This window comes from Ovis canadensis, chromosome 4 (assembly GCF_042477335.2).
Source record: "Ovis canadensis isolate MfBH-ARS-UI-01 breed Bighorn chromosome 4, ARS-UI_OviCan_v2, whole genome shotgun sequence".
Lineage (NCBI taxonomy): Eukaryota > Metazoa > Chordata > Mammalia > Artiodactyla > Bovidae > Ovis > Ovis canadensis.
The window spans coordinates 64574538-64587107 of NC_091248.1; the positions used below are offsets into that span (position 1 = coordinate 64574538).

Below are 12570 nucleotides of genomic sequence, written 5' to 3' on the forward strand. Positions count from 1 at the left end.
ATCAGTCAATCCTAAAGGAAATCAACCCTAAATATTCATTGGAAGGATTGATGCTGTGAAGCTGAAGCTCCAATACTTTGGGCACCTGATATGAAGAGCCGAATTTTTAGAAAAGACCCTGTCTGGGAAAGATTGAGGGCAAGAGGAGAAGGGGGCTACAGAGGTTGAGATGGTTGGATGGCATCACTGACTCAATGGACATATATTTGAGCAAACTCCAATGAAGGACAGGGAAGCCTGATGTGCTGCAATCCATAGGGTCGCAAAGAGTTGGACATGAGGTGGTGACTGAACAGCAACAAAAACAGTTTGATAAAGGGACAGGGTTATGTGGGGTACAGCAAGTGCAGTGATCCAGCTTTCTTGATCTTGTGTTTGAGTTTGTCCTCCAGTGTTGGTTATCTGCTGAATACTCAACTTAGCAGAAGAACACTTTCCTTTTCACCCCACCACCCCACCCCCCTTAAAATGCGGATACCCTTCAGGATGCTAGTGGCACCACTGCCACTGCATTTCCTGTTGGCAGCAGAGAGCAAGTGAAAACAGTAGCGGCCGCCGGCAGCGGCCCAGGCAGAAACAGCTCTCACACGATTCACGGAAGCTTTCCCGTGGCCGATCCCGGCTCCCAGGCCTTGCGCATCCTGATCCCAACAGCTGGAAAGGCCCCCGCCGTGACCAGCAGCAACTTGGCCAAGATCCCCCTCGGGCACAGTTGGAGAAAGCCCCGCCGAGTGCCTGGGCTGCTCAGCGCCCCCTTGGGCGCGGGCTGGCTCTCTGGGGACTGCGGCCGCGGCAGAAGGCGATGCCTGGGCTAGCTCCCCTCCGCGTGGCCCGAGGGTCCCTGGACGCTTGGCTGCTGGGCGGCCTCTGGGTCTGCGCGCTGGGCTGCCTCTGCGGCGTGGGGACAGCGGTGCCGGGGGCCGGGGCGGGGGCTGGGGGATCTCTAGGGGCTCAGCGCCCTTGCCAGGCGCCGCAGCAGTGGGAGGGACGCCAGGTGCTGTACCGACAGAGCACCGGGCGCTACAGTCGCGCCCTGCTGTCTTACGACGGGCTCAACCAGCGCGTGCGGGTGCTGGACGAGAGGAAGGCGCTGATCCCCTGCAAGAGGTACGCGGGGCGCGGAGAGCGAGGCCAGGGCGGCCCGGGGAGGGCGAGGTCGAGGGAGCTGCGCCGGAGTGCGGGGTTTCCAGCAGCTCGCGTTGCCTTCCTCCCATCAAAGATAAACTTCACGGAGAGGATCTCTTGGGAACAGCAGAGTTGGGGGCTGGGTGTCGGGCTGGCACACTGGGGGCGGCGTGCTGGCGGGCACTCAGTGAGACCTCGCAAGGCAGTGGCCGGTGAAGAAAGGTGGCGCCCCCGGGCCCTGGTTCGCCCACATTCAAAGGCTGCTGAGTCAGCCTCCTGACTCCTGGTGCCCCCTTCAGCCTAGGGCGTGTCTTCTGCACTATCTCAGCTTTTTCAGGAGACATCTGTGAGGGAGACACGACGAATACATATTTTATAAGAGTTTTTTTTTTTTTTTTCCTTTTTAAAGGAATATGACAACTCAACCAAAAGTGTGCGGGATCAGTTAAAAGAACTGTCACAACCGTTGAAATTTTAGTCTACTCCCTTAAAATTTCTTTTAAGCAAGTTTTACATTCGGTGATCAAAAAGCCTGTATGTCTGTATCTTCTTTTTTACAGAACATGATCTCTTACCTGTTGTTATTTGCCATTTTAATAGTTGGCCGCTACCTATTTTTAATGGCTGCACAATATTCCACAGAGAGGTTATGCTACAATGCTTTTTAACCACTGGCGTGATTATTTACCTTTCTGCATCTGTTATTGCAAAGGACACCCTCTTTCCTGAGACTGCAGTTTGTTCTGACCCCATTATAACTTGATTTCTATTTTGGGATCGCCACCTGTCAGTTCCTTCTGCCTCATTCCTGTTTTTCTCTGTGTGTTCCTCCAAGGGTTATGCTGGCCTCTCATATGGAGCTGGCATAATTAGGAGGTGCCATGTGAATGTCCACAGTTTAAGGCTCCAGTGGGCAGTAAAATGTGGAGAAAATTTGATATCATTTCACCTAAAGGTGTTTGTTGAAGTATTAGGCATCTTGAAGACAGTATGCAAATGCAAGAATTGTTCAAAGCAATATATTTGAGAATGCAAAATAGTACATGATTGTAAACTACGAGTGCTGAGGAGGCCTGGAATAGCTGAGTCATCATGGGGTATTGGGAGTATCTTTTCTCTTTCAAGAAGATGAATGTTTTCTGTTAAGTCTTGAAGAACTTTGTATTAATAATAGCAAAATCCAGCATTTGAGTACTTGTTATGTACCAGGCATGGTCCTGAAAATGTTCCACATACCATATTATTTAGTTTAAAAATCACAACTACTGGACAATGCAGGTTTTATGATCTCCATTTTACAAGCAGAGAAATCTGGGGTCAAGGGAGATTGGATAACTTTCTCAGATCTAGAGCTAGGACTGGAGAAAGCTGAATGGATTCTGACATCTATGATATACTGGGCTCTTGTTTGTTTACTTATTCATTCGGTCTGCATTTTTTGTGTGTCAGTCATTTTGTATAATCAGAGTGGGTCTTGGGTTTCAGGGAGGTTATGGTCTGGGGGTGGAATCATATAAGGAAGAATTCCCATATAGTGGGGTAAGGGATGAGCTGGGCTTGAGAGCACCCCAGACAAGCACCTAACCTGGAGGTGCTTCCTGGAGGAGGTGGAACAGGAGTGAGCCCCCAAATCCCTGGACGGGGTGATCATTAGGGGGAAGTGGGTGTGGAGGGAAGACTGATCCAGGAGGATCCATCCAGGTGTATTCTGGGACATCCTGCCACAGGCAAGGCTGAGAATATCCCAAGAACTGCAGGCCAATCACTATTAGACTGAAGCGTGGAGTATGGAGGGAGGTTGGGGATCCAGGGAAGGATATTTAAACAGTGGAATGCCATGGCTGGGTTTTTTAAAGAGCACTGGATGAATGGTTGAGAATAAAGAAGAACAAGAGAAGAAGCTGAAACATGACCTAGGAGATGTTTGTAGAGAGATCCAGGTGGAAGAGGGGGTGTGGCAATGTGATGGTGAGAAGTGGACACTTTTGAGAAATTTTAAGGATACTGAAGAGGCTTATTGAAGGAGGTGCAGAGGATCAGATGGTATGCTGTAGGGTGGTGGTGGGGGAAGTCAGTCCTGGCTTGTGAAAGCTAATGGTACTGACGGCATTGAGTAGATGGTGATGCTGTTTGCTGAGATGGGATTTGGCTTCTGCACTTCTGAAGAAGGGTCAAGTACTGCTCTTTGTGTGCATTGTCCTGAAGCCTTGTATAGTGGTGGCTTACAGATGAGTCCATGTCAAAGATGGACTAGGATTGAGACAGACCTGGGCCCTGGGACCCTACGCTGCAGTGCTCACACATGGACATACTTCTCCTCCAGCAACAAGATACAAAGAAACTATATGGGGCTAAAAATAACCATGTGCATGCACAATTAGGGTGAATTCTGGATAAAGGATACAAAGGGACCCCAAAACCCAACTGCCACATTTGAAAGAGCCTGGAGCAAAAGCAGCCGATTATGTGCATGCCCCTGTACAAAACACCACTGATTAAGGGGTGGACAAACCACCTAAGCCATCCCCCTGCAACCCAACCCCTGGATACACCCCTACCCTCATCCTGTGTAAGGAACAAGTTTGCTCCCCTTGGGGATCTGTTTGTTCTTGTTCCCCTCACCCCCTCGACTGCAGCAGCGGCTCCTATAAAGCCTTGCCTGAATTTCTTGTCTGGCCTCTGATCAGTTTCTATTGATTAAAGAGGCCAAGAACCCTGATCGGTAACAGGATGGCCCAAAAGCACACTGCTGACACAGTGGAGTGAGGCCAGGAGAAGGAAAGGAGGATAGGGTTCATCCCCCCACCTCCCAGAGGTAGGATTTTCATGATTTAAGGTATTAGGCTTTAGAGTCAGATAAATCTGCCTCTGAATTCCAATTTCTAATGCAGGTCTTTGGGTTACTAGATAGGAATGCTACTAATGCCTAATGTATTGCTTTGCTGTGGGGATGAAATGAGTTCAACTATGTACAGCACATAGTGCAATGTAGAAGGTGTGGCAATTGTCCCTCTGGCCACCACCATCTTCGCCATCCCGGTAAATTTACCATAGCCCAGAGACTCGCTGCCAGCCCCATGAGCTCAGAAACGACCTTGTGGCACCCTCCAGGGCCCTCTCTTTGGGAGCTGGCTGAGAATAAACAAGCTTAAGTGTGGCACTGTATATCTCAGTGAGTGCTGTAGCTGGCATGGGGGCCAGAGTTCTCAAATCTGACTAGGTCATTCTCTCCCTGTAGGCAGAACTATGTAGAGAGCCAAATTCTAATCAGGAGGCTATGAGCGAAGAGTTGGAGCAAATTCATGGAGTCTAATGACTGCCTGCTTTAGGCTGGGCTGTGCGCTCAATGTTGAGCTTTCCATCATACATAAGAGGCCAGCCCAGCGGAATCAGGCTAAGATTAAGCAATGCATCATTTTCACTAGAGAAGTTAGAAGCATAGAAGTCCCTGATCCTATGCTATCCCAACACTGCTGGTCCAGACCCCCTTCACTCTGCACAAAGCCTAGGCAGGTATTGCTCAGGCTGTCTCAGCAACCTTTCTTCTTCTGTAACTCCATGATCAATTAGTAGAGTCTTCAGATGTGTATATTATAGCCTCACTGAGGTCACAGCCAAATCTTGCTGGCCTCAAAGCTTTTTGTCCCCATGTGGTGATTTCTTTCTTTACTTTTTAAATTGAAGTATAGTTGATTTCCAATGTGCAGGTTTCTGGGTACAGAAAGGTGATTCAGTTTTACATATATATTCATGTCCTTTTTCACATTCTCTCCCATTATGGTTTATTACCAGATATTGACTTTTGTTCCCTGTGTCCATGTGGTGATTTCTCATTTTTTCACATTTGCCCTGATCCGTCAAGTGTTAATCTCACAGTTTAGCTTTTAGAAGGCAATTTTACTCCTTTTCTTCTCAATTCCTTGGCAGGGTTTTATCTTACAGTCCCATCTCTGGCCCTAAGTCAGATGCAGAAAAAAATGGTTAGTGCACAGATGCATTTTTAAGCTTGTAAATGTAGATTTGTTGGAACAAACTCCGAAACTTTTTCAGGTACTAGCAGTCTGGCCAAGAAACCAGATACGATTTGAAGAAAATATGGATGGGTTGTCTCTTCATATTTATTAGTAAGTTGAGAAGTAAGTTTTAGAATTGGATCAACTTCTTAAGATTTTTATTTTGCATTCAGATAGTTATGGAAAATCCCACTGATAGTTGCTGTGGAATGACTAGGATTTTCCAGGCTTTCTTCTCCCTGAGATGATGGAAAAGATTAAATAACTTTACAAGCTTCAGATAAGACAAGCCTTAGCAGAGAATGGGAAATATTAGTAACTGATACTATTTTGTTTTCTGTTTCCAACTGTTTTTTCCGGTAAACTCACAAGTATTACATTTGGAAGACTGAAGGAAAGGCAAGATTATCTTGTATTTCAGTAACATAGTGAACTTCATGGGAGAAGCAGTGTAGATACTGAATGAATTTTGTTAGACTACCAGTAACTTACTGTTCCTATTTACAAAATGGTAGATTGGGAATTGGAATTAATGAAGCTATTGATGCAAAGGGAACAGAGTGGCTTTGAGAGGATATACACTGGTAAGTTAGAAATGTATCTTAGAGGACTATTCAACCACCAATCCCACATGTTTGAGGATTTTTTTTTTTTCACTAAAGGATGAAAAGAAAAGTATATCTTAAATGGAGTGGCAAGTATCCACTTTATCTTATACAAATTCTGATTAGTTCCATCTCTGTCTCAGATTTTATAGAGCATTTTACTTCTTGGAGAACAGAATATTGTTTCTCTTCTCTATTCTTAGAGAAAACCACCTAGTGTCATACAAAGCATGTGGACGTCCATTTAGACAGCCATGGGATGCCAAACATGGCTTCTAATCCTGGCTTCACCCCCACAAGTTCCTTTCCTTCTTGGAATATCAGTGCTTTTCATCTTTTAATTTGATTTTAATGATATCTACAGTATTGATACTAAATAATATTTAGGGCTTCTTAAAAGCTAGGTACAAATAAAATTATACAATACCATGAGAACACTACTTGTACTTTTATTACATTCAGCTGATTCTTTTTTCTTGTAAGATGCAGTAACTTGACATAAATTCTAAATTTATTTTTCAACTTGTCCCTTTGTGTAGATAAATTCAGATACATCTCTTTCTTCTTTCACCTTTCCACCAAAGCTTGTGTTCATGGGTAGAGATGAGATGGGCTGCCTTTCTATACTTTGGCTCCAAACTCAGAAGGCTATCCTCTCCATGGAGCCTCCTTGTATACTGTGGGACTGAATGGGACTGCTTACAGGAGTGTCCTTTCAAGGATCTGCTGTGGAAGATTCATTCCAGAGGAAGTTATCACATGGGGCAGCTTCGACAATTATACGTGTTTGAGGATCAGGATAAGGGTTTTTTTTTCTCCAAATGCACAATTTTATTTTAAAATTACTTCACACTTACAGAAAAAGTTAGTCCATAGCCATTTTTTCCCCTGAGTCTCTTGAGAGTGAGTTGTCAGCTTGTTGCCCCCAAGGCCCCCCAGTATTTCAGTGTATATTTCCTACAAACAGGGACATTGTCTTGGGACACAACCATGGAAACAAGGAAATTAGCATGTGTTCCTTGCTACCATCTGAAATTCAGGTCTTACTCAGATTTTGTCATTTGTGTTTTTGATGTTCTTGTAGCAGGAAGGACCCAGTTTATATTTAAGCATTGCATTTAGGTGTGTCTTTTTAGTCTCTTTTTGTCAGTAACAGTTCCTAAGCCTTTCTTGCACTTCAATACTTTTGAAGATGACACATCAATTATTTAGTAGAATGTTCCTTGATCTGATGCTTCCTCATAATTAGATTCAAGTTATTCACCTAGGGTGGAAACGGCACATCTGGATGTTTACTTTGGTAACTTGATGATTGATGTCTGCAATATTTCTTAAGTGTGAAATGATACTTTTATATTTTATAACCCATAAGTATATTATAGGGAGATATTTTAGGCCATGTACATATTCTGTTCTTCATTAAAGTGTCAAGTTATTCTTTTATTTTTATCAGCATGAATATACAGATGCTCACTGAATTCCATTTGCTATCACTATTTATTTGATGTTCAGATTTGGCCAGTGGGAAGCCCTTCAAGTTGGCTTCTATGTTCTTTTGACATGTCTCTCTTCTTTGAACATATCCTTGATTTCTGCCAAGATATTTCAAGATCATCTGTACTTTCCTTGCTGGATTATTGGAATAAGTCATTTCTCAGGAAGCTCTGGTTATTTTTACTAGAGAATAATATTTGGAAGCAAGGTCCCTGCTGTAGTTGTGCTTATGGCTATTGGGTGGCACTGTCCAGGCACCCTCACTAGACAAAGCAAAAAGATATAGGTTTGAATACACACACACACACACACACACACTCACTCATTCACACATATATATACATATTTACATCCACATTTATTTCTAAGCTTCCGATTTTAATACACAGAGATATTTATACCCGTATCTCTAATTCTGACCTACCACCACGGATCATTCTAGATTTCTCCTGTTCATTTTTTGTAACTTCCTTTTCATGAGAAAACTGGCTTCCTTGGGCTTCCCTGGTGGCTCAGACGGTAAAGCGTCTGCCTGCAGTGCAGGAGACCCAGGTTCATTCCCTGGGTTGGGAAGATCCCCTGGAGAAGGAAATGGCAACCCACTCCAGTACACTAGCCTGGAAAATTCCACGGACTAAGGACACTGGTGGGTTACAGTCCATGGGGTCGCAAAGAGTCGGACATGACTGAGAGACTTCACTTCACTTATTCAATTGCAGTAGGTATCAGGCATAGCTATGCTATCCGCTCCCTACTTGGATGTCTTACTGTTGGGCTCTCCAGGCCAGGCCATGCAGAGACCTACCTTGCTTGACCCTGCCTAATGGCTCTAGACTAAATTGTTTAATGAGGGGAAGGGAAGGTCAGGTTACATTTTTTCGTATGTTTTCCTTTGGGATCTCTTGGGGCTAACATCGTTGTAAATCCTCAGAATGTGTCTGTGTGCTGGGGGAAGTAAATTAGTATGAAATATTCAACAAATTTATTTGATCCTGAGCCCTGTTTTGCACGGGTTGGGCTTTCATTTGAGGAACTCCTTTCAGAATTTCAGGAGAATTACTCTTTTGCCCTTACTCCCTCCTCCTTGATCTCTGAAGGCTGGAGCCAGTATTTTCTTTCATTAGCTCAGGAAGTCTAACTGCTTGTGGCATTTTGATCCTCGAAAAATAAACCATGCTGGATTTGTAATACTGAGTTTTTCTTCATGAAAGAGATTTTCTTGGAAGCACGTAAAGTTTGCTTTAAGAATCTTAATTCTGTGGGTCTATTAACCCTGAATTTCAGAGGATTGACACTGGGATGTGGAAAAAGTGGGATGCAAGGATGAGGAAAAAGAAATTCCAAGGAAGATAAGCCCAGGAGATTAAAGGCACTGGTGGAATAGGAGACTAATTTATAAATAGAAGCCAGAGGTGGTCACCATACTGCTTTGGAAATATCTTTATTTCTCTCCATTAACCTTGAACTGTTTCTTCCTGATTCTGACCTCAAAGATGGTGGTCAAGGGCAAAGTGCCCAAAGATCTGAAAATATTCCACCAATTAGTGGTTTGTTTTTCCTGGAATAAATGTGATAGGCTTATATTTCCCCAATTCCAGTAAAAATCTTCTATTTTCCCCCTTTATAATTTATTTTATTTTACCCAGCTTTCAAGAAAAAAAAAATCTTCTCTTGATCTTCTTACTAATTGAAACTGCATTCTCTCCATCTATTTAAAGCAAATCTCATGCTGATTCCCGTTTTTGTCCTCCCATGTTCTCCTGGACTCTCTCCAAGCAAACTTTCTCCATCACAGCTCTACTGAAACGGCTCTGGTCAAGGAACGTATGCTCCACATTACTAATCAAGTGATCTTTTATCTGTTTTCATTTTACTGTTTGTCATTTCCTCCATCTTGATGTATTTTCTTCTGTGGTTTTCAGGACATCACGCTCTTCTAGTTCCCCTCCTTTTACCTCATTTTCTTACCTTCTCTTTCTCTTTACTGTCACACATCTTTACTGTCAGGTTGGTCCAAACCTTCATCATTCTTGCCTGGGTTTTTTGCAACAGCCACCTAACAGGTCCCTACTTCTGCCCTTGCTCCCTTTGGTCTATTCTCAACCTTGCAGCCTGAGTGATTTGCTGAAATTGTTATGTTGCTTGTCTGCTCAAAACCCTCCCGTGTGTTTCTATGTCTCAGAGTAAAGGTTTTGCAGGGATTTGACCATGCTGTGGGATCTGCTCCCCCAGCCCCTCCACACCTTGTCTTGACTTCTTCACTCTACCATCCATCCATTATCACCTCATCACCAGCTCACTCACTCAGCCCACAGCCTCTGCATGCTCACTCCTTTGGCACTTGGGTGGTTGATTCCTCTGCCTGGAAAGCCTTTCCCCTGAAAAGCTGTATGACCCACATGCAAATTAGATTGTCCTTTCTCTTCATGACATATACTCTACCTCACTGCCTTTTATCTTCAAGATATTTACCTATTATTTCATATTTTTATTAACATACTATTTTAATATTTTATTAATATGCTATTTAATTTAATTTAAATTTTAAAGTCTGTTCCCTCATTTCCTCTGCCACCCAAAGTAAAGCTCCATTAGGTCCAGGATTTTCCCCTGGTTGTTGCTGTATTTCCAGCACCATAGAATAGCCCTGACTAAATTTTTCTGAATGAGAGAATGAATGACAATGATAACATATATTCATTGCAAAAGGATATCTAAATATAGATATGCAAAGAGTAAAAATTATCCATAACTACCAAGCCAACATGACTACTGTAACATCTTCTAAATATCCTAGGAGACTTTTAGATGCACAATTTACATACTGTAGCACACACTGTTTGGTTATAGGCTGTTTTTCATTTAACAATATTGTGCAAGCTCATCCACACTGACTAGTCTGCTTGTATCATCTTTGAACTCCTGCTTTTCCCATTCAGGTCTTAGCCCAGAGGGGCCTTATGTGACTGCCCAATAAAGCCCTCTCCACTACCCACTCTCCATCACATCTCATTCTGTTTTACTCAGGACACTATTACTGAGTGACATTGTCTTGAGTCTCTCTTCCCAGGAGTGAGAGGAGAAATTGATCAGTCTGGTATAGTACCGAAACTCCAGCACCTAGAAGTGCTTGGCACCTAGTATATTTCAATAATGTTTACTGAATGAATAAATACTATTTTTATGACTTTTGGATTACTAGTATGATACATGTTCGTGGTGGAAAATCTCGGTAACCAAGAATAGCAAAATAGAGTAAAGAGAATCATGTTGTCCAGAATTAACAACCCTTATATATGCTCTTCTAGATTTTTCAATTTCTATTTCTGTATATACAATTCTAAAATTAAATTAGAAACATGCTATGTGATTTTTAAAAATTTAACAAAACATTGCATATTTTCATGCCATTATGTAATCTTTGTGGCTTCCCTGGTGGCTCAGATGGTAAAGCATCTGCCTGCAATGAGGGAGACCTGGGTTTGATTCTTGGGTTGGGAAGATCCCCTGGAGAAGGAAATGGCAATCCACTCCAGCACTCTTGCCTGGAAAATCCCATGGACGGAGGAGCCTGATAGGTTACAGTCCATAGGGTCGCAAAGAGTCAGACACGACTGAGCGACTTCACTTTTACTTTCATGTAATCTTTAACAGAATCATTTTTAATGACTGCATGGTATTCTGGCTAATGGATGGGACGCAGTTTCTATAAGCAATCCTTAATAGGGGACAGTTAGATTTCTTTCTCCTTTATGTTTCACTACTATAAATAACTACATGTGTAACCTTGTATCTGTGTGCAATTTACTTTAAAAATATTTTGCACAGATTCCTGGATAAGAAAGTGGTTGAAAAGGGATTACACATTTATAAAATTTTGACCACTTTGCTTTTCAGGAAGGTAATGTTCCAGCTGATATTTCAACTGGCAAAATATGAATGTTCTTATTCACCCCACTCACACCTATAAGGAGCCTCATTTATTTTTAGCAATTTCAAATATGATAAACAAGAAACTGAAAGGCAGAATGACATACTGCAGTGATGTCACACTCCCTTGTCACGAGTCTCACTCTAAAGTGAATGCCTCTAATTTGCCACAGTTACGTCTCCTACAGGCTGCTGGTTTAACAAAGACACACTATCATGTTCAGTAAATATTTTTCTGAACTATTTTATAAAGAATTTATTCGAATCAGGTTGAGTCTTAAAATTCCCCAGCCTAGTGATTTATACTAATGGATTGTCTAACATTTAACCATCTTTGCATTCCTGAAATAAGTTCTATTATTATGTATTATTTTTTAATAGTCTGCTTGATTTGTTAATATTTAATATTTGTTTTTTAATCCATAACCACAATTTAATTTGATCTAGCTTATATTTTTGTGTTTTCTATATTTTTATGTCAGAGTTTCATAGTTTTGTAAAAGAATTGGCAATCTTTCTGTAATTCTGTATGCTCTATAGCCTTGAGGTTGGAAAAAACTGATTCATGAAATCATGTGGACCCAACTTTTTTTGAAGAAGTAACTTGCCGGGGGCCAGCGTGAGGAACTCCGCCCATGGCAAAGGTCATGAGGAAGGAGGCTTGGCATACGCAAAGGCGTGATCAAGCCTCAGGAAACCCCCTGTTCCCGAGCATCTACCCCCAAACCAGAGTCTGTTTTATGTTCTCACCTACACCTCTGACTTTACGGGGGGCTCTCCCCCATAACTGTTTCTCTCGGAGAAGGAGTTAACGTGCAGCTCCAAGGCAATAAAAATTCCTGGGTGTGACAAGAGTGTTTCAGCTTATGGACTCCTCTGAAGGTTATCTAGCCCACCTGTATAGGTTCGTCCGGCCACATGTGATTGTTTACAGCCTCCCAATCTGAGAGGCATGAGATGTTTTAGACTTACTAAAGGCAAATTCTTTTGGGGAGTTGGAAATTATTAGTATAGTGGGTTGGTTAGGAATTATATTGGTGAAGGGTTTTTCATTTGTTGTGCCAATAATTGCTGCTAATTCCCTGCCCTGGGTGTGACAAGGATGTCTTAGGTCAAACCTCTCTGCTGACAGACTAGCTTGTGTGACAGGATTATGCATACTCCTGCCACAACTCACATGATTGTTTTCTACCTCTTAACCATAAACAGCACAGAGAGTTTTGGAGTATTTTGAGAGTCTTAATTAGCATAGGGCTTTTTCTTCTTGTTGAGTCAATGATTGTCGCCAGGCGTCCATATCCTTAGGCACCTGGGAATATATTAATCAATGTATTTGGAATATAGAAAAGGAAATACAGTAGTTTTTAAGTTTAGCAATACTAGACTTTTTGGTTAATGGATTT

At 42.5% G+C, this 12570-nt stretch overlaps 1 protein-coding gene across 1 annotated transcript in view; it reads left to right on the top strand.

The window, feature by feature from the left end:
* Positions 1-513: 513 nt before the first annotated feature.
* The window catches only part of EPDR1 (ependymin related 1), a 35140-nt gene continuing 23083 nt past the window's right edge, over positions 514-12570 (top strand). Inside the window, exon 1 of the mRNA XM_069587935.1 lies at positions 514-1107. Within this exon, the coding sequence (XP_069444036.1) occupies positions 803-1107 (305 nt within the window). The 5' untranslated portion in view covers positions 514-802. The remainder of the gene's footprint in view (positions 1108-12570) is intronic.